Source organism: Phyllobates terribilis, unplaced genomic scaffold (genome assembly GCF_046119375.1).
Source record: "Phyllobates terribilis strain yellow unplaced genomic scaffold, ASM4611937v1 Scaffold_82__1_contigs__length_6685932, whole genome shotgun sequence".
NCBI classification, from domain to species: Eukaryota; Metazoa; Chordata; class Amphibia; order Anura; family Dendrobatidae; genus Phyllobates; species Phyllobates terribilis.
The window spans coordinates 1,191,522-1,214,592 of NW_027362842.1; the positions used below are offsets into that span (position 1 = coordinate 1,191,522).

At 45.4% G+C, this 23,071-nt stretch overlaps 1 protein-coding gene across 1 annotated transcript in view; it reads right to left on the reverse strand.

The window, feature by feature from the left end:
• Positions 1 to 23,071, reverse strand: part of LOC141197269 (vomeronasal type-2 receptor 26-like) — a 681,141-nt gene that overhangs the window by 10,475 nt on the left and 647,595 nt on the right. The window contains exons 4-7 of the mRNA XM_073662656.1: positions 13,716 to 13,825; positions 13,468 to 13,519; positions 6,488 to 6,730; positions 5,276 to 5,399 (exon numbers count right to left, since the gene is read on the reverse strand). Of these exons, the coding sequence (XP_073518757.1) occupies positions 5,276 to 5,399; positions 6,488 to 6,730; positions 13,468 to 13,519; positions 13,716 to 13,825 (529 nt within the window). The remainder of the gene's footprint in view (positions 1 to 5,275; positions 5,400 to 6,487; positions 6,731 to 13,467; positions 13,520 to 13,715; positions 13,826 to 23,071) is intronic.

The window sequence follows — 23,071 nt, forward strand, 5'->3', positions numbered from 1 at the left end:
CTCCTAGATCCTCGCTACCGGGACAACTTACAAAGCCTCATAACACCATTGAACCGGGAGCGTAAAATGCGGGAGTACCAAGACGCACTGGTGCATTCCATCATGTTCTCCATTCCAACCGAGAGCAGTGCTGCTAGTGCTTTACAAAGCAGCTCAGTGCGTCGAGGCAGTGGAGGAAGCTCTGCACAAAGAGGGAGCAGAAGCAGCGCCTCAGCACAAGGCAAGACCAGTATGGCCGAAATGTGGCAAAGTTTTGTGTCCCCGCCGCCACAAATGTCTACACCATCACAGACAGCTCCAGTCAGCAGGAGGCAACGTTTCCGTCAGATGGTGACAGACTACATGTCTTGCCCTCTTAGTGTACTCCCAGACGGCTCTTCTCCCTTCAAGTTTTGGGTCTGTAAGCTGGATACATGGCCAGAGCTTAGTCAGTATGCACTGGAGGTGCTAGCTTGCCCTGCTGCTAGTGTATTATCGGAACGCGTCTTTAGTGCCGCAGGTGGTGTACTAACAGACCGTCGCATGCGACTATCCTCCGATAACGTTGACCGGCTTACTTTTCTCAAAATGAACAAGGCCTGGATCTCTCATGAATTTGCCAGTCCTCTTCCAGAATAAATAATTGGTTGGCAACAGTATCCAGGTCTCCTGTTCTGTTCATGTTTCTACCACCTGAACTGTAATCCCTGAGCTCCAACACCGCCAGTTGGCGCTCGGAAGTGCCGTCTGCACAGTCAACACTTGCTGCCGTGTTATTGGGGTTCAGTAACGTCAGCTGTTCTCCTGCTGTGCGGACGGCAATTTCTCCTGATTTGTCCACATCCACTGTACTACACATTTTAAAGTTGCTCCAATTACTCCTCTGGCTCCTCTGTTTTCATTCTTATCCCTGGGCTCCAGCACCGCCAGTTGGCGCTCGGAAGTGCTGTCTGCACAGTCAACACTTGCTACCATGTTATTGGGGTTCAGTAACGTCAGCTGTTCCCCTGCTGTGCGGACGGCAATTTCTCCTGCTCTGTCCACATTCTCACTACTACAGATTTTAAAGTTGCTCCAATTACACCTCTGGCTCCTCTGTTTTCAGTATTATCCCTGAGCTCCAACACCGCCAGTTGGCGCACGGAAGTGCCGTCTGCACAGTCAACACTTGCTGCCGTGTTATTGGGGTTCAGTAACGTCAGCTGTTCTCCTGCTGTGCGGACGGCAATTTCTCCTGCTTTGTCCAAATCCACTGTACTACACATTTTAAAGTTGCTCGAATTACACCTCTGGCTCCTCTGTTTTCATTCTTATCCCTGGGCTCCAGCACCGCCAGTTGGCGCTCGGAAGTGCCGTCTGCACAGTCAACACTTGCTGCCGTGTTATTGGGGTTCAGTAACGTCAGCTGTTCTCCTGCTGTGCGGACGGCAATTTCTCCTGCTTTGTCCACATCCACTGTACTACACATTTTAAAGTTGCTCGAATTACACCTCTGGCTCCTCTGTTTTCATTCTTATCCCTGGGCTCCAGCACCGCCAGTTGGCGCTCGGAAGTGCCGTCTGCACAGTCAACACTTGCTGCGGTGTTATTGGGGTTCAGTAACGTCAGCTGTTCCCCTGCTGTGTTCACGGCAATTTCTCCTGCTCTGTCCATATTCACTGTGCTACTTATTTAAAACTTGCTCCAATTACACCTCTGGCTCCTCCGTTTTTAGTATTTACCCTGGGCTCCAATACCGCTAGTTGCTGCTCAGAAGTGCCGTCTGCACAGTCAACGCTTGCTCCAGTGTTATTGGGATTCAGTAACGTCAGCTGATCCCCAGCTGTGTGTCCGGCAAATTCTCCTGCTTTGTCCACATCCACTGTAGTACGGATTTAAAACCTCCTCCAAATACACCTCTGGCTCTTCTGTTTTTAGTATTTACCCTGGGCTCCAGCACCGCCAGCTGGTTCTCGGCAGTTCCATTGGCTCTTGTACCTTCTGCTACCCATCCGGGTTCCAGTACCGTCAGCTGGTTCTCGGCAGTGTCTTTGGCACGGGTACTCCCTCCTGCCCAGCCTGGTTCCAGCACGCCAGCTGTTTCCGGGTAGTGTCAACGTCACTTTGCCTCCAATGCGTTGTCCTGTCGTGTTGCGGTCGGGTTAGCCGACTCTATGGTGCCTGCAGTTTAGGTGACTCCTATGTGGGCTGCGGGATCTGGCAATGAAGGCTGGTTCCATAGTGCCAATAGGACAAGCACCCTCTGTAGGACTGTGGGTTTTGGTAACTGCGGCCGGCTCGCGGCCTTGAACTTTTTTTTTACATGGGTACCTTCTGCTACCCATCCGGGTTCCAGTACCGTCAGCTGGTTCTCGGCAGTGCCTTTGGATTAGGTGCCTCCTTCTCGGTATCCAAGTTCCACCAACGTCTGCTGGTCCTTGGTAGTGCTTTCTGGCACAGGTACCTCCTGCTTAGTAACCGAGTTCCAGTAACATCAGCTGGTCCTCGGTAGTTCCATTGGCTCTTGTACCTTCTGCTACCCATCCGGGTTCCAGTACCGTCAGCTGGTCCTCGGTAGTTCCATTTGCTCTTGTATCTTCTGCTACCCATCCGGGTTCCAGTACCGTCAGCTGGTTCTCGGCAGTGTCTTTGGCACGGGTACTCCCTCCTGCCCAGCCTGGTTCCAGCACGCCAGCTGTTTCCGGGTAGTGTCAACGTCACTTTGCCTCCAATGCGTTGTCCTGTCGTGTTGCGGTCGGGTTAGCCGACTCTATGGTGCCTGCAGTTTAGGTGACTCCTATGTGGGCTGCGGGATCTGGCAATGAAGGCTGGTTCCATAGTGCCAATAGGACAAGCACCCTCTGTAGGACTGTGGGTTTTGGTAACTGCGGCCGGCTCGCGGCCTTGAACTTTTTTTTTACATGGGTACCTTCTGCTACCCATCCGGGTTCCAGTACCGTCAGCTGGTTCTCGGCAGTGCCTTTGGATTAGGTGCCTCCTTCTCGGTATCCAAGTTCCACCAACGTCTGCTGGTCCTTGGTAGTGCTTTCTGGCACAGGTACCTCCTGCTTAGTAACCGAGTTCCAGTAACATCAGCTGGTCCTCGGTAGTTCCATTGGCTCTTGTACCTTCTGCTACCCATCCGGGTTCCAGTACCGTCAGCTGGTCCTCGGTAGTTCCATTTGCTCTTGTATCTTCTGCTACCCATCCGGGTTCCAGTACCGTCAGCTGGTCCTCGGTAGTTCCATTTGCTCTTGTATCTTCTGCTACCCATCCGGGTTCCAGTACCGTCAGCTGGTTCTCGGCAGTGCCTTTGGATTAGGTGCCTCCTTCTCGGTATCCAAGTTCCACCAACGTCTGCTGGTCCTTGGTAGTGCTTTCTGGCACAGGTACCTCCTGCTTAGTAACCGAGTTCCAGTAACATCAGCTGGTCCTCGGTAGTTCCATTGGCTCTTGTACCTTCTGCTACCCATCCGGGTTCCAGTAACATCAGCTGGTCCTCGGTAGTTCCATTGGCTCTTGTACCTTCTGCTACCCATCCGGGTTCCAGTACCGTCAGCTGGTTCTCGGCAGTGCCTTTGGATTAGGTGCCTCCTTCTCGGTATCCAAGTTCCACCAACGTCTGCTGGTCCTTGGTAGTGCTTTCTGGCACAGGTACCTCCTGCTTAGTAACCGAGTTCCAGTAACATCAGCTGGTCCTCGGTAGTTCCATTGGCTCTTGTACCTTCTGCTATCCATCCGGGTTCCAGTACCGTCAGCTGGTCCTCGGTAGTTCCTCAGCTTTCTTGTACCTTCTGCTACATTTCCAAGTTCAAGCTTTTTGAAATGGTTCTTGGTAATCACTCTGGATCTCCCTGACGAGGACCCTGAAGACGAGGACCCTGAAGACCAACCCTAAGAAGACGAGGACCCCGAAGACAATGACCCTGAAGACGAGGACCCTGAAGACCACCCCGAAGAAGACGAGGACCCTGAAGACCACCCCGAAGAAGACGAGGACCCCGAAGACGAGGACCCAGAAGACCAACCCGAAGAAGACGAGGACCCCGAAGACGAGGACCCCCGAAGACGACGACCCTGAAGACCACCCCGAAGAAGACCAAGAAGATGACCCTGAAGAAGTTGACCAAGAAGACAAAGAAGAGAAGACAAGCACCCAGATACAGAAAAACAAGAGACAGAAAACCAAGAAGCAGAAATACAAGAAGCTGCAGAACAAAAAGCGGAAGAACATTAAGCATAAGACTAAAAATCAGAGCAAAAGATAATATCTAAATTATAAGCAGAAGATGACTAAGCAGTGTATGGGGGTGAGTCCGTTCCTCCTCGTGGTGCCCCTGGAAAAGACCTGCTGCTGCAGGCCAAACTGAACGCGGACAAATCCTGTTGTAAATCTTTTGTGACGGGCAGAACGAAAGGTGTAATGTCCAACCTTTTATAGATAACAACTACAGGAATGCCTGTCACAAATAAGAATATGATGAAGAAGAAGAATATGAAGAAGATGAAGAAGTAGAATATGAAGAATGTAAAAAAAAGAATAATACGAAGAAGGTGAAGAAGAAGAAGGTGAAGAAGAAGTGGATGAAAAAGATGCTGAGGATGATGAAGGAGAAAGTGTGGGAGAAGTAAAAAAGAAGGTGAAGAGCATGGAAGTAGTGAAACATAAATATCTGACAAAATATAAAAATACTTAACATAGTTAATATTTCCGTAACTCAGAACATAATAAAAAAATATTAATTCCTGCTATTCCATTTGACTGGGCTAAACCTCTATGCCTTTATTGTCTCCCCCACCTCCCCCAATACATTCTACATTATTCTTAGTTGTTTTCCTTCATGTAGAAATAACCTACAAGGAAAGAAAGGGTTTATTTTAATTCCGATATTTATGTCCCATTGACTTGCATTGGTTTCCGGTATCGGAATCGGCGATATCCGATACTTTTTCGGTATCGGTCCGATCCAATCCGATCCGATATTTCCCGATATCGGAAGGTATCGCTCAACACTAATAATAAACAATTAACACTTCTATTTTAATGCCTTCTTACTTTGCAGCATTTTTCCAAACCTTTCTAAAAATTTTTGCACAGTCCTGTACTTGTACAAGTTAATCGTGTCCAACTTTAAACGTCTCTTCTGAATACTTTTCTTAGTAGAAGACAACTCCTTTAACTTTACATATATCCACCATTAACCTCATCTGACAAGTGGATGAACAAACACTGCATTTGTCCAAGTTTCTCCAGCTCCTAAAATAAATTGATTCCATTCATATTGTACATTTGTTATGTGTAGAAGGAGATATTTACCAGATATATTGGATATATATCCTTCTGAACAAGGAATACAATTATAGCAGCATGTGTGGTAGGTTTCTTTTGGAGATCGTCGAGTTCCTGGAAAACAAACTTCAGAACACAAACCTGTAGGAGTCTAAGAAAATAAATATATTTAGCAAATTGTTACTTCCAAACAAGTCGGTTTGAAAGGAATTTGGAGAGCAGTGTGACATCAAAAAAAGCCATAAATGCAAATAACCTCGATAATAAGATCAATACAAAGCTAAGTATTTCTCATAGAAACATCATTATTGATTTACACCCCAAACAAAACAAAAAACAAATATTCAGATGTGAGTAAAACATCTGGTAGATTTGCATCTAGCTAGAAAATCCAACAACAATGAGATGCCAGCGACCGCGTCCAGGTGAAGAAATAATGGAGAGCTTGATATGTAATTTTATGAAAGTTACGGTAACAGCCAAACTTTAGACAGCAAGCTTATACTTCTATATAAAAGGGGACGTATTACTGGGGTCAGATGTACAGTAAAATAAAAAATGGAGACTGATAGAGTGATTACAAGACATGTATGTGAAAAAGGGATTGGAAAAGCTTACCTACACTGGTTGTGCAACAAGTCTACAAAGTACCTAGTTGGTCCAGGAAAATAACAATCTGTATTTGAATACCCCTCATATAAAAGAGATCCCTATATAAAACATGTTAGTGACCCAGACAATTCTCATCTCCAGTATTTTATGCTTTCTTTGGCATTTTAACATTTTTCAACAATGATTATAGTGCATTGCAACACTGCTATAGTCACTGTAACATTGCAGTTACCTTGTAGATATACAATTAAGATCTAAATGCACAATGACTCCAGTACTTTTTTTCATTTTTCCATTTACTTTAAATTCAATTAAAACAGAGAAATATATCTTTTTTTATGTGTCTCAGGGGAACAGCCTTGCCCCCACCTCTTTTAGGAATCTGGCTGCATCGTCCCCTCCGCTCTGTATTATACTGGATACTAAGCCACCGCTGCCAGATGTTACCCAGCAAAATGGAAGAGATCAACAGGAAATAATTTGTCACATTTCTGAGGCTGATTAAAGTGAGGGCAGATTCATCTCCTGTTTATTTCTATCGTTCATTTCTGAGTTTTGTATCCCTTTAAATAATTGTTCAATGTAACTAACTCTCATATTTGCAAAAACTTGGAGCTTTCTTCTCACCTTTCCATGTCGCCATGTTATCATCTCTGGAGATATCGTCAGCTGTTCATCTTCTTGTAGCGATGGATTAAAGCTGCCCACATACGTCCTATAGGGAATATACATTGTATGATTGTCTTGTTTGTATTCTCTTCTTACCCAGTTCACAATCTCTAGATTTTCAGGAAATTCTCCTTTCTCATTGAAGCTAAAGAATTCATTGTACTGATCGTAGAATTTGAATTTTCTGAGAAAACTTTTTATCTAAAAAAATAAAAAAATATTTCACTTAAATCATCAATTCCATTAAAACGCTTGAGATTTCAGCACAGCAGAACAGATAAAAATAAGACAAATAGTAACTACATTTAGGCTGCGTGCCCACTATGCGTTTTTCAAGCGTTTTTTGCCGCGTAATTTCCGCAGCGAAAACGCTTAAAAAATGCTTGGTAATACGTGTCCCATGTTTCGCAATGATAATCCGCATGTGTTGTGCACATTCTGCGGAAATTTCCGCTGCGGATTATCATTGCGGTAAAATGTGCAGCTTGTCCATTAATTTTGCGGACACGCAGTGTAATTGCCGCCATTGACTTGCATTGAAACGCTTGATATCCGCATCATTACATGTGCACACGCGGATATGAAGCAATTCAATGTGCGGATGGTACCCGGGCCTTGAGAAGAGGAGACTCTCATTCAGACCCGGGTACCATGGTACCTGTAAAAAAAGAATTTAAAATGAAAAATAAAGGTTATACTTACCTTCCGATGTCCCCCGGCCTCCTCAACGATGCACCCGGTCTCTTGTACAGCTTGCGGTGGTGTGACGACCTGACATGATGTCATTTAGTCATGTGACAGGTCACGCGACCGCTGACGTCGGCGGTCGCGTGACCTGTCACATGACTCAATTACGTCTTGGCATGTCCTTTTACACAACTGCAAGACACCGGGGAGACCAGACGCATCGGAGAAGGAGACCGGGGGCCATCGGAAGGTAAGTATAATCTTTATTTTTTATTTTTCACCATTCTTATTCTTTTTTTTTTAACTATTACTTGGTCACACTATATAAATCCATGCCGGTTGCATGGATTTATATTGTGTGACCAAGTTGTCAAGCACTTTTCCAAGTGATGCTAAAATCGTTTGGAAAAGCGCTTGGTAACCCGCATGCAGAAATGCATGCAAAAACGCTTGACAAACTCTTCTACCTGGCGAGAAAAATGCATGTAAAATCAGCATGTGTTTTTCCTGCCAGGGAGAAGCGGAAAAAATATGCAGCATTTCTGCATCATGGGCACATAGCCTTAAAGACGCAGTTACTTTGGGTCTTGAGGACACAGCAATTTTGCATTTTTTTTTTACTACTGAGTTCCAAGACTCATAACTGTTTAATTTTTTACTCAAAATAGAAATAAGAATGCTTGTTTTATGCAAGACATTTATGGTGGGCATACATAAACAAGGCAATGAAAGAATACTATTTTGGGGACGTATAATGAGACAGAAAATAATAGCAATTCAACAATTTTCTCAGGTTTTTAACCATCTCAATCATGTGGGAAACTAAATGTATAGATTTTTTCACAATTTTCCAACTATTGTGTAATAAAATACACTGCTCAAAAAAATGAACACTTAAACAACAGAATATAACTCCAAGTAAATCAAACTTTTGTGAAATCAAACTGTCCACTTAGGAAGCAACACTGATTGACAATCTGCTGTTGTGCAAATGGAATAGACAATAGATTATTGATGTTTTGGTCACTTTTGAATGTTGCTTGTGCTTTCACACTCATGGTAGCATGAGACGGACTCTACAACCCATAGAAGTTGCTCAGGTAGTGCAGCTCATCCAGGATGGCACATCAATGCGAGCTGTGGTAAGAAGGTTTGTTGTGTCTGTCAGCGTAGTGTCCAGAGGCTGGAGGCGCTACCAGGAGACAGGCCAGTACACCAGGAGACCTGGAGGGGGCCGTAGGAGGGCAACAACCCAGCAGCAGGACCGCTACCTCCGCCTTTGTGCAAGGAAGAACAGGAGGAGCACTGCCAGAGTCCTGCAAAATGACCACCAGCAGGCCACAAATGTGCATGTGTCTGCACAAACGGTTAGAAACCGACTCCATGAGGGTGGTATGAGGGCTCGACATCCACAGATGGGGGTTGTGCTCACAGACCAACAAGTGCAGGACACTTGGCATTTGCAACGGAACACCAGGATTGGCAAAGTCGCCACTGGCGCCCTGTGCTCTTCACAGATAAAAGCAGGTTCACACTGAGCACATGTGACAGACATGACAGAGTATGGAGATGCCGTGGAGAGCGATCTGTGGTTCCCACCTGCAGAACCACTCCTTTATTGAGGGTGTCTTGATAATTGCCAATAATTTCCATCTATTGTCTATTCCATTTGCACAACAGCATGTGAAATTGGTTGTCAATCAGTGTTGCTTCCTAGGTGGACAGTTTGATGTCACAGAAGTTTGATTTACTTGGAGTTATATTCTGTTGTTTAAGTGTTCGCTTTATTTTTTTGAGCAGTGTATATTTAAGTCACTCCTATTGCTGCTTCAGCTACTTTTTTCTAGCCCTAACACTGGCACAGGTGGGAGAACATTGGCACTCTAGAAACAATGGTTGGTCTTCAGTAGAGATGAGCCAACATTTTAATGTTCGGTTCGGAATTGTTCGCCAAATATTTAGACATTTTCCGAATTTATTTGTCGAATGTTTGTCGAACATTTCCGAACGCCATAAGATTCACTGGGGGGACAAATAAAAGCATATACAACACCTTCAAACAGGCCCAAAAGCTGGAAAAACACATCAAATTAGGGGTAGGCACCAGGAAAGTGCCATGAATTGACCTACAGTACAAGTACTATAATTATTATTACTATTACAGCGACATTTATTCTGTGGCGCATTACATGTGAAAAGGCGTCACCCACTGGTACAAGAAGAGAAAGGACCCTGCCTACGAGGGCACACAAACAATCTACAAGGGATGGGTGAGAATACAATAGGTCAGGGTACAGCTAGTCGTGCAGCGGTATGCTGGAGCGAGGGTTACCGCAGATTGTATGTGTTAAGGGTCCGGGTGGTGGATCCTCTGTGCTTTGGTGCAAGGAGGGACCAGAGCGGCATAACTAAGTGCCTACTTGGGCTGACCCAGGTCACACGGCGCCTTAGTCAACTCCGTGAACCAGGGAGGGACCAGGCAGGTGACCCAGGTCCCACTCTTGGGCCGACCTTGTTTGAGAGCAGGCGACTCCAATTGGGTCAGATGACAGGAACTGACCAGTACAGAGGATGAGCATGGCAGGCAGGCTGGCGGGTGGTCCAGGTAGATAAGCAGGCAGGTACAGCTGATAGCCAGACAGGCGCTCCGGGTAGGCAAGCTGGCGGACACGACAGGTTACTTGGCAGGTGCTCCGGGTAGGCAAGCTGGGGAACACGACAGGTTACTTGGCAGGTGCTCCGGGTTGGCAGGCTGGCAGGCACGGCAGGTAACTGCCGGGTGCTACAGGTAGGCAAGCTGGCGGGCACGACATGTTACTTGGCAGGTGCTCTGGGTAGGCAAGCTGGCAGGCATGGCAGGTAACTGGCAGACTGGCGGGCAGAACTATTAGACAGACAGGCAGGCTGGACTGTAAGACAGACTGGCGGACAGGACTGACAGGCAGCGGGACCTGAGGGCTGAAGCAAGTGTTAGCACACGGAACAACAACCTTGCACAGGCATCTGCATTTTGGAGGAGGTGCCTTATAAAGGAGAAGTCCTCCGGCCATTGGCCGGGGACTCTTTAGGACAGCGTGCGCGGCCCCTTTAAGAGAGGGGGGGCGCACGCTCTATGCACAGTGCCCGGGAAGCTGTGCGTGGTGCACGCCACAGCAGCAGGGGAGCTGGAAGAAGCCGGACCAGGACCGAGGTGATGAGGGGAACGGCGTCTCTGCCTGGCAGGAGGCCGAGACGCCGATGCTACAGTATGCTTGTCACCTTTTCAAGGTTTCCACGGTAGGCGACAGTCTGAAGTGTTGGGGTACAGCGTTACACAGTAGGTGAGATTCATGGGACAAATCTTGTATGCGATTGTGACAAGAAGAGATAAGAGGGTGGTTGAGAAGGAGATCTTGGAAGGATAGGAGGTTGCATGCAGGTAACTAGTACAGGGAGACTAGGTCCCACATGTAGGGAGGAGACAGTTTTTCGATGGCTTGGTATGCCAAAGTTAAGCTTTTCAACTGGAGTCTCTGGGCAATGAGGGAACCAGCATGTTAGAACCCTCTTGTTTGTTTTTCCATCTTGTGTTTTGCGGTCACGTGACCACCTGCCTTTATATTCCAGCTCCGCCCTCCTGGCTGTGCTGGACTTCAGTGTTTGACTGTTTCTCTAGCCAGGTGCTTCTGTGCCTTTCTCTGTCAGTTCGTTTGGTCCTTCTTGGACCTCTAGTACCTTTTTGTCTGTTTGTCTTTTTGTGTTCTGCAACAACTTCTCTGTTTAGGAGGTGTCCCATTTTTTGTCCCAGTCCTTAGTTCTTTTAGGGACCCCTCCCCTTATGCTATATGTCTTCGTTCAGACTAGCAGAGGACTAAGGGGGGTCTGTTAGCTAGGAATAGGCAGCCCGCTACATCGTAGGGATTCAGCTTAGTCTTACTGTAGGGACAGCTTTCCCCTATCTTTCCTTAGTACTTGTTGCAGATCATAACACAGCGCAGGGATTGACAGAGTGGAAAAGCCTGGGAATAGCGGGATGACAGGTGGATTAATCAGCCAGCAATGTTTAGGAAAGGTTGGAGGGGTGTGAGAGTGGTAGAAGGGAGGCCACAGAGCAGAAGCTTGCAGTAGTCGAAGCAGGAGATGATGAGGGCGTGCACTGGTGTTTTTCTAGATTCATGGTTGAGGAATGTGTGGATCCCCGAGATACTTTGGAGTCAGCAGCAAGTGGAAAGGGCGTGGATCTGACATTTGAAGGACAGATCAGTTTGCAGGACTGGGGAGAGTGGACAGCCATTCACTTTGATGGATAGGTCAGTTGAGGGGGCATGAATGAGATGGTGGAAAGATGTTGCATTCTGTTTTATCCATGTTAATTTTTACAAATCTAGCAGAGAAGAAAGATGAAATACAGGACACACATTGTGGGATTCTGGTTAATAAGGAGGTGATATCAGGTCCAGAGAGGTAGATCTGTGTGTCATCAGCATAGAGCTGATACTGAAAGCTGTGAGACTATGAGCTGTCCCAGGCTGAAGGTGTAGATGGAGAAGAGCCTGGGTCCTAGAACTGAACATTGGGGGACACGGACACATAGGGGGTGAGATGAGGAGGTGGTGTGTGAGTGGGAGACACTGAATGTCCTGTCAATTAAGTATGAAAGGATGCAAGACAGTGCCAAGTCTTTGATGCCAACAGATGAGAGTCTGTAGTAAGAGGGTATGGCCTACTGTATCAAAGGCAGATGACAGGTCTAGGAGGACAGAGTAATCTTGCTTGGATTTGGCAGTTGGTAGATCATTAGTGACATTAGTCAGGGCAATTTCAGTGGAATGATGATGTCAGAAGCCAGATTGCAAGTGATCAAAGAGGGAGCAGGAGGAGAGGTGGGAGGACAGTTCAAAATAGACGTGTTAGTCCAGTAGTTTGGAGGCATAGGGGAGAAGTGAGATGGGGCGATAGTAAAACATAGGATGTGTGAGATCGAGGTATGTTTGAATCATGAAGGGAAGATGCCAGTTGTTAGTGACAGGTTGAAGAGGAGGGTTAGTCTTGGGATGAAGACTTTGGTATAGTTTGGAGTGAAGTGGGATGGTATTGGGTCAAGTTCACAGGTGTTTAGCTGTGATTTAGAGAGTAAAGATGATCTTCCGTGATGGCGGTTTTGGAAGAGGAGAGTTGAGTCGTTATGAGAAGGGGCTGTTGGGACTTTAAGCAAAATCTTTTCCCTATGTTGTCAATCTTCTGCTGGAAGAATGAGGCTAAGTCTTCAGCTGACATGAAAGGAGAGGAGAGGGAGGAGGAGCTGGTGGACAGAGGAGGGACTTGAAAGTACTGAATAGCTGTTTAGGGTTGTGAGACACGTATGATATGAGAGATGAGAAGTAGGTCTGTTTTGCTGCAGTGAGCAATTGTGCAGCATTTTGAAAACTTCTGTTACTGGACTTCACTCTCTTTCTTTGGCAGTCACACAGCGGTATACCTTGTAAATGGGGGGCAGAAAGAACATGTGCTCCAATAGATGACAAGCCCTGCATCAAGTGGCCTCTGCAACTCATCTTCCACCTTAATATCACACACAGTACAGTATTCAAAGGTGGCACCCCAATTACCCTTGTCTTCACCCACGTCACAACTCTCCAAACAGCCAACTGACTGTGGGGAAGCACAGATGGGCAAGTCTGCAGAGCTGTTCACACATTCTATTCCGGGGCATCCGAGGTCTGATCCAAAGCTTCACAGACTCAAGAGGGGGAAAGCATGTGTAGCGATGCCCAAATTTTTTTTCAGTTGATCCGGGCCTGGAAGAGGTAGGGTCCGAGAAGAATCCAAACCCTCGTCACCAGACGTTAACCCCCTGGGGGTGGGCATAGATGGGTTGGAGAAAGAAATAAATACACACCAGAACATGGAGAACTAAACTAATATGCAACAGGAGTTAGATAACTAAACTACTAAACAGCTAAGGTTGGAGAATGAAACAAATACACACCAGGACATGGAGAAGTAAAGTAAAAGAAAACAAGGGTTGGAGAAGTAAACTAATAAGACAACAGGGGTTGGAAAACGAACCTACCAAACAGCTAGGGTTGGAGAACTAAACCACTACACACCAGGGGATGGAGAACTAAACCACTAGACACCAAGTTGTCACTAGACAGTAAGTGTTGGAATCCCCAAGGCTTATGGGACAAATCTCTGTATCTAACACTTCCTCCAGTGCTTCTGCATCCTTCACCTCCTCTATGACGTCCACCTGCACCCTCAACTTCTGCCTTAATGAAACACATGTTCCCACTGTGCAGAGAGAATCCCTCCACTTCCGTACTGCACAGAAATCAGGCAGTATTAAAATTAATATGCCTTGCAGATCGCAGTCATACAGCTGAAGAGTTGTGGACAGCTCTCCAGGCCGAGTTTGAGCAATGGCTGTCTCCACTGAACCTGGAGCAAGAGAAGACCGTGTGCGATGACAGTGCAAACCTGGTGGCGTCCCTACACCGGGGCAACCTCATACACATACCTTGCATGGCTTTCATCCTCAATCTGATAGTGCAGCAATTTCTCCGCCACTATCCCGGCCTGGATGCGCTGCTGCTGATGGATCCATGGTCTTTGCGTGCTCATATAAAACTATAAAAATGAGCAGGATATTTAGTATAAATTAAAATAGACCCTGCACTTGCGGGCTTACATTCTACATGATGGTGGGGAAGGAGACAGTAGGTTGTGGGGTTGCATTAGCTCTGGTGGTGTTGAGGTGGCAGCGAGGCAATGACAGACTGTAGGCTGTCTTGAAGAGATGGGTTTTCAGGTTGTGGCTGAAGGATCTGAATGTGGTGGCTAATGTGTTGAGGCACATAATTCCAGAGGGTGGGGGATATTTAGTAGAAGTATTGTAGGCAATCGGGTGAGGAACAAATAAGTGTGGAGAGAAGGAGGTGTTAAGAGGACCGGAGATTACATAAGGGAATATATCGGGAGATTAGTTCAGAGATGTACAGAGAAGAAAGGTTATGGATGGCTTTGTACGTCAGTGTTAGTAGTTTGAACTGGATACGCTGGACAATTGTGAGCCAGTGAAGGGACCTTATAGATGGCAATCTTATGGATTGCTGGAGCCAGTCCACAGTAAAAAAAACAGCCATAGAGAGTCCATGAACCTTCCCACACACTTTTCTTAGCCAGGGCTGCTTCGCGGCAGGGTTGGATGGGCCCACCAGAGAACCAGAGAATCCTCCGGTGGGCCCTGGCTTCTCCATCAGGAGAGTTCATAGCACAAACCTTGCAGCTGCTATGGGGCTCTTTAGTGGGAGAGAAAGGTTGTTCCCTCAGAATAAAATCCTCTGGTAGGCCCAATGTTCTTCAGTCTGACACTGCTTCTCGGTGAGAGTTGTATTTCACCACAGCCATATTCTTTGTCTTGGTGATATGACTGTCATAGAGGGAAACCGTATCTACTCCTGCTGTCATTTCTCCCAGGAAGTCCTCTAATGCAGCTTGTTGCATAAGCAATGGCAGCCCGTCCAACATCAGCTCACACTTCTCGGTGTTCCTTAGTCACAGACAAAGATCTTTCTTTACGCCTTGAATTTAATCACTACAGAGTAGGACAATGGCCTAATCGGCAATGCATTTTGAGAAATAATGTGCATAAGCAAAGCCATGTTTTAAGCCACTGAAGGTCATTAAGCGAAACTCATACAGCTTTCCCACAGATTGAAGAGGGGTATCAAGTCTTCCAAGACAGCCCAGAGTTCCCTGTTCTCACCAAGAGGATGACTGTCCATGTTCTCCTCCTCATCCTCCTCCTCATTATCACCCCATCCACATTGAGATGAGATGAGGCTGGGCTGTATAGTTCCTTGCTCCGCTGCAATGCCTCCTCTTTAATTGTAAGCACCGAGCGCTTCAGTAGACAGAGAAGCAGGATGGTGATGCTAATTATGGCGTCATCACCGCTCACCATCTTGGTGGAGTCCTCAAAGTTTTGGAGGATGGCACAGATGTCAGACATCCATGCCCACTCATCAGCTGTTATGTTCAGAGGCTGACCTGAATGCCGATCGGCGTGTTGAAGCTGGTACTCAACAACCGCCCTCGCTGTTCACAAATCCTTCCCAACATCTGCAACAATGATTTACAATATGTGGTGACATCGTACAACAGCCATTGAGATGGAAGCTGAAAACACCACTGAAACACTTCCAGGGTGGCAGAAACTATAGCTGACTTTCTGAAATGGGAACACACGCGTTGTACTTTCACAAGCAGCTCTGGCAGATCTGGGTAGGTTTTGAGAAACCTGTGAACCACTAAGTTGAGCACATTTTGTGTTCTCATTACTAATGTGTACACCTGCATGGAGAACAATATCAGCACCAAAGAATTAAAGATGAGATATAGCCTGCTTTATAGACCACAGGTCTAAGAAAATCTATTTTGATTATATCTTGTGTACTCTTGTAACAAAAATATCTGCACCAAAACATTAATTTCACTAGAGTAGAACTAGTATAATGGTGACCGACAACTCTTCCACTACAGCCAACCCAATAAATGGAGACCCAATTAGGATTCCCCACATTTCCAAAAAATTGTGACAGACACCAGCAAAGTGGCATCAATTTCGCTACAGTAGAAATAGTGTAATTAGGACCCACACCTCTTCCAGTACAGCCAACCCAGTAGATGGAGACACAATCAGAAGTGTTTACATTACCCTAAATTATGGCCCAACACCAATAAAGTGGCATCAATTTCACCAGAGTACAAGTAGTTTAATGGAGACAGAAACCTCTTCCCCTACAGCCAACCTAGGAGATGGAGACCCAATCAGGATTCCCCACATTTCCAAAAATTAGTGGCAGACACCAGCAAAGTGGCATCAATTTCACTACAGTAGAAATAGTGTAATTAGGACCGACACCTCTTCCAGTACAGCCAACCCAGTAGATGGAGACACAATCAGGACTGTTCACATTTAAAAATTAGGGCCTAAAACCACCATTTCCGTGGCCTACAGATTGAAGATGGTGGAGTTCAACCTCTAAGCTTTCTCAAGTGTAGAAGTAAACAATCTTTTACGTGAACACATCTGCGGGACTGAGGGCTGGCTGCGGTGCTGAGAGAGGGCGGAGTACGATAAAACAGACTAACTGCTAGACCGTGAGTGAGGTGCAGGCAGAGTGGATTGAGAAATTGTGGTGTGATCAGTGAAACAAACCCAGCAGGCATGTCTGCTTCTGTTACAGCTGACGCACTCTCACTCAGCCTGACTGGAGTGAGTATACAACCATAGGTTCTGCGGTCGGAGACCTGCGTTACAATATTTGGCAAGGTAACAGAGGAGGAGAAAGAAGAAGCCGATACATTTGATAGGGCGGTGCGACGCTAGTCACTAACTCACTGAGTGACAGTGAGGCAGATAGACTTTCTGGGGTCAATACCAAGGGAAAAGACAGAGGCGTAAGTTAGGTCACAGTCCAGGGTCAATACGAAGAGAGAGCAGAACAAAGCCAAAGGACAAGGCAAGGGGGTAGTCAGAATATGGTCCAAAGGGTCTGGCAGCAGAATATCAGAACTCAGAACAACAGAATGAGACAAACACTCATCAGGAAGCACAAACCACGCCTGGAAGGGAACACGGGCAGTCAGCTCAGTTAAATAGCTTGGGCAATCTCCAGAGCACTGAAAACCTGAAGAAGGTCCTGCACATCTCAGTCAAAGATGGGACAGCCGAGCTGTCAATCAAGGTACCGACAGCCCGGCTTGCAACTCACAGGATTGGATAGCCAAGCTGTCCATCAAAACACAGCATGAACCACTTTACATAGGACAGCATAGCAATTCCACACTGATTACAGGAATCATGAAAGTACCCCCTCTTCATGGGGGGTCAACGGGCCCCCAGGTTTCCCAAGAAACCTGTGATGGAAGGCCCTGACTAGACGATTGGCGTTTACGTTTCGAGCTGGGACCCAAGATCTCTCCTCTGGTCCGTAACCTCTCCAATGAATGAGGTATGCAGGAATCTTGACAGACAGCTGATGGTTGTTTATTGAAAACCAATTTTGAGTTTATAATGTTTGTGTACCACTTTGTGGAGAGCAATATCTGCACCAAATAATTAATTTCACTACAGTATAACTATACTAATGGATGGAGACTAGTGATGAGCGAACGTGCTCGCCACTGCTGGTACTCGCTCGAGCATCACTGTACTCGACGAGCTCGGTGCTTGGCAAGTAATTCCGGGTTGCTCGGGCAGGAACTCAGGTCCCCTCCCTGCATATGATTGCCTGCCATGCACTATAATGCCGTAGCCATGTTAGTTGTGGGCATTACAGTGATTGGCTGGCCGCACAGCATCATCAGGTGTATATAAGACCGGGTGCCACCATGCTCGACACAGTCTACCCCGGAATCAGGCAGAGTAGGGAGAGCTGCTGCTGCGTCAGGGAGAGATTTGCTTGTTCATAGTTAGTATAGGTATTCCACAACATATATCTATATCCATCCACACTAGGTCTCCGTGTAGGATAGTATTAGTAAATTACAGGCCTACAATTTAAAGCCGTGGTTCTCTGTCAAACATATCACCAAAAAGACTTCTAAAATCATATATTTCTTTCATTTTCATTCCATTGCAGTGTGTTGGTGAAGTTATTCACACTAGGTCTCCGTGTATAATAATATTAGTAAATTACAGGCCTACAATTTAAAGTCGTAGTTCTCTCTCAGACATATCACCGAAAAGACTTCAAAAATCATATATTTCTTTCATTTTCATTCCGTTGCAGTGTGTCGGTGACGCTATTCACACTAGGTCTCCATGTAGAATAATATTAGTAAATTACAGGCCTACAATTTAAAGCTGTGGTTCTTTGTCAGACATATCACATATAACTGTGTTCCAAAATCAGCCATTTACTGTGAACGTGGAAAAAATTGTCCTCCATCTAAAATGGGCAAGGTGCGTGGTAAGGGACGGGGAAGTGGACGTGATGGTGATAGTGCATGCAGAGGACGAGGACGTTTCCATGGGCAAGGTGAAATTGTGCCATAACAAACACCTACATCTTCTCGCTCGACCTTCCTGTCCCAATTAATAGGGGACCGCAGAATACCACTATTGAACACAGAGCAGTGTGAAAAAGTTATTGGTTGGATAGCAGATAATGCTTTCAGTCACTTAGCCACCACCACTACCATCACCCTCCACACAGTCAAGTCTCAGTAGCTATGAGTCTCAACCGAATATTCCTCACCCTGATCCTCCTATCTCCCACCATGCCCGGAGACAACTGATCCCACACTTAGACATTACGAAGAGCTGTTTACATTTCCATTTATAGATTCAGGCCTCTCGCCTGGTCCACTTGAAGCGGGCCAAGAGGAGATTACATGTAGATGTGAAGTTTGATGTGGCACAATTTCAGCTTGCCCACGGCCTCGTCCTCTGCATGCACCATCACCATCATGTCCACTGCCCTGTTCCTTGCCACGTGCCTCACCCAATTTAAATTGAGGACAATATCTTCCACGCTCACTGCAAATGGCTGAATTTGGAGCAAAGTTATATGCAATCCGTGTGACGGACAAACCACAGTTTTAAATACCTGGCCTGTAGGTAACTATTTCTAACAGCAAACTGGTGTCAATAACTTTGCTGACACAGTGAAACAAAATTTTAATGGAGGCCAGAAATGGCAGAATTTTCAGCGCAATTATATGTGATCCATGTGACAGACAAACCACGGTTTTAAATAGCTGGATTTTTAGTGCAGTAATATGGAAAGGACCTGGCTATATTCTGCAGTGCCAACAAGCAAATGGCGCAGAAAAACAGTGTACTCTGGATTGCTTTTTAATCAAATAATCAGGATTAAGATAAAAAAAAAATATTCCTGGCCCCTGAGACCTGGGCCTATGTCTAAAAATATCTGTAAAAGCACCAACAGACAGAACTGTAAAAGCACCAACAGACAGAACCCTCTTGCTATGTGCACTGCAGTCTGCTATATACCCTGCCTGCCTGCCTAACACTGATATCTCTGCAGCTGGATTAGTCCTTAGAAGGACTGTTTGTTGAGATGGAAATGTAGAGAATCTTTTAGAATACCTACACTAACTAATAAACAACCAAATCTCTCCCTAGCTCAGCAGCACCTCTCCCTACACTGCCTGATTGTGGAAAAGACTGTGACAAGCACGGCGGCGCCATGTCTGATGACGCTGTGCGGCCAGCTTATCACTGTAATGCCAGAACCAACATGGCTGCGTCACTACAGTGTGTGGCAGACAATCCCTGCATGTTGATTGGCTCTCTAAAGAACGCCAAATATGCAGGGAGGAGACCCGAGCTCCCGCCAAGCAACCCTGGAAATACTCGGCGAGCACCGAGCATCTCGAGCAGTGAGATGCTCGGGTGAGCACCGAGCAGTAGCAAACATGCTTGCTCATCACTAATTATATCTTGTGTACCCCTGTGACAAAAATATCTGCACCAAAGAATTTATTTCACTAGAGTAGAACTAGTATAATGGTGACCGACAACTCTTCCACTACAGCCAAACCCAATAGATGGAGACCCATTCAGGATTCTCCACATTTCCAAAAATTAGTAGCAGACACCAGCAAAGTGGCATCAATTTCAATACAGTAGAAATAGTGTAAATAGGACCAACACCTCTTCCAGTACAGCCAACCCAGGAGATGGAGACTTAATCAGAAGTGTATACATTTCCCTAAATTAGGGCTAACACCACCAAAGTGGTATCAATTTCACCAGAGTAGAAGTAGTTTAATGTAGACAGAAATCTCTTCCACTACTGCCAAACTCAAAATATGGAGACTAGTGATGAGGGAACTTGCTCTCCACTGCTCGGTACTCACACAAGCATCACTGTGCCCGACGAGCTCGGCGACTATTTCCGAATTGCTCGGGCGGGACCTCGGTTCCCCTCCCTGCATTTTTGGCGCGCTTTTGAGAGCCAATGAACAAGCAGGGATTGCCTGCTATGCACTGTAATGCCGTAGCCATGTTTGTTGTGGGCATTACAGTGATTGGCTGGCCGCACAGCATCATCAGGTGTATATAAGACCTTGTGCCGCTATGCTCGTCATAGTCTACCCCTGAATCAGGCAGAGGAAGGGAGAGGTGCTGCTGCATCAGGTAGAGATTTACTTCTTCATAGGTATTATTGGTATTCCACAACATATACAGTATATATATATACAGTACAGACAAAAAGTTTGGACACCTTCTCATTTAAAGATTTTTCTGTATTTTCATGACAATGAAAATTGTACATTCACACTGAAGGCATCAAAACTATTGATGAGGATTTATTCAAAATTGAAGGCATACTGAACCAGCATGGCTACCACAGCATCTTGCAGCGGCATGCTATTCCATCCGGTTTGCGTTTAGTTGGACCATCATTTATTTTTCAACAGGAAAACAACCCCAAACACACCTCCAGGCTGTGTAAGGGCTATTTGACCAAGAAGGAGAGTGATGGGGGGCTACGCCAGATGACCTGGCCTCCACAGTCACCAGACCTGAACCCAATCGAAATGATTTGGGGTGAGCTGGACCGCAGAGTGAAGGCAAAAGGGCCAACAAGTGCTAAGCATCTCTGGGAACTCCTTCAAGATTGTTGGAAGACCATTTCCGGTGATTACCTCTTAAAGCTCATCAAGAGAATGCCAAGAGTGTGCAAAGCAGTCATCAAAGCAAAAGGGGGCTACTTTGAAGAACCTAGAATATAAGACATATTTTCAGTTGTTTCACACTTTTTTGTTAAGTATATAATTCCACATGTGGTAATTCATAGTTTTGATGCCTTCAGTGTGAATGTACAATTTTCACAGTAAAGAAAATACAGAAAAATCTTTAAATGAGAAGGTGTGTCCAAACTTTTGGTCTGTACTGTACTTCTAAAGGCCTAATCCACGTGCTCCTATTCAGCCATGATATTGACACAGACAGACAAATTGCCATTCAGGATCCTGGGAAAGATAGGGAACAAACTTTGGTGTGGACAAATGGACAATCACTTTGTAACTACTTCACCTATTTTATGTTTTGCTGCAGTGATTCTTTTTGGTGGACAATCCAATAAACTACTACATTTTTTTTATAAGAATTATGATGACATTTTCTTTGAAATATCACATCTGGTAAGAAGTCCAGAATAAATAAATATAAAAAATAAGTATATTTAACAGTATGTCAGTGTGACCATGCCTGACATCATGTGAACCCACACTTTGGTTGAAGCAGTGTTTGGAAAGTGTGAAATGATGACGCCGGCATTTTTTTTAGGAATCCACACGAATCAAATTGCAAATGCTTCTGAATTGCTGGGACCTCAAAATTTCATGAAATTCGACTTGAAATTGATTTGCAATAGATCGATTCAATTTCTTTCTCTGTCTAACCATAGAATCATAGAATCATAGAATGGTAGAGTTGGAAGGGACCTCCTGGGTCATCTGGTCCAACCCCCTGCTCAAAGCAGGATTCACTAGATCATCTCAGACAGATGTCTGTCCAGCCTCTGTTTGAAGACGTCCATTGAAGGGGAACTCACCACCTCTCGTGGCAGCCTGTTCCACTCATTAATCACCCTAACTGTCAAAAAGTTGTTTCTAATATCTAATCTGTGTCTCCTCCCATTTAGTTTCATCCCATTGCTTCTAGTCTTTCCTTGTGCAAATGAGAATAAAGATGATCCTTCTACAATGTGACAGCCCTTGACATATTTGTAGACAGCTATTAAGTCTCCTCTCAGTCTTCTTTTTTGCAAGCTAAACATTCCCAAATCCTGCAACCGTAACTCATAGGATATGGTTTGCAGACCAGTCACCATTCTGGTCGCTCTTCTCTGAACTTGCTCCAGTTTGTCTATGTCTTTTTTAAAATGTGGTGCCCAAAACTGTACACAGTATTCCAGATGAGGTCTGACCAAAGAGGAGTAAAGACCGATAATGACTTCACGTGATCTAGACTGTATGCTTCTGTTAATACATCCCAGAATTGTATTTGCCTTTTTTGCTGCTGCATCACACTGTTGACTCATGTTCAGTCTATGATCTATTAGTATACCTAAGTCTTTTTCACATGTACTGTTGCTTAGCTCTATTCCTCCCATTCTGTATATGCTTTTTTCATTTTTATTGCCCAGATGTAGTACTTTGCATTTTTCCATGTTAAAAACCATTCTGTTGGTTGCTGCCCACTGCTCCAGTTTATTTAGGTCTTTTTGAATCCTCTCTCTCTCTTCTCTAGTATTAACTATCCCTCCTATCTTTGTGTCATTAGCAAATTTAATCAGTTTACCCTCAATTCCTTCATCTAAATCATTGATAAAGATGTTGAACAATACAGGTCCCAGGACGGAGCCCTGTGGTACCCCACTTGAGACATTCATCCAGCTGGATGTGAAGCCATTTACAACCACCCTTTGAGTCCGATCACTAAGCCAGTTATGAATCCACCTAACAGTTGTCTGGTCCATTGCATACTTGGTCATTTTTTCAATAAGGATGGTGTGAGATACTTTGTCAAATGCTTTGCTGAAGTCAAGATATACTATATCTACAGCATTTCCCTGATCCACCCAGTCAGTGATTCTGTCATAGAAGGAAATTAAGTTAGTCTGACATGACTTGTTAGTTACAAACCCATGCTGACTCTGGTTAATCACTTCATTCTTATCCATGTACTTACATACATGTTGTTTAATAATTTGTTCAAAGATCTTTCCTGGTATAGAAGTCAGACTCACCGGCCTATAGTTCCCTGGGTCCACCTTCTTCCCCTTTTTGAAGATAGGAACAACATTTGCTCTTCTCCAGTCTTCTGGGACT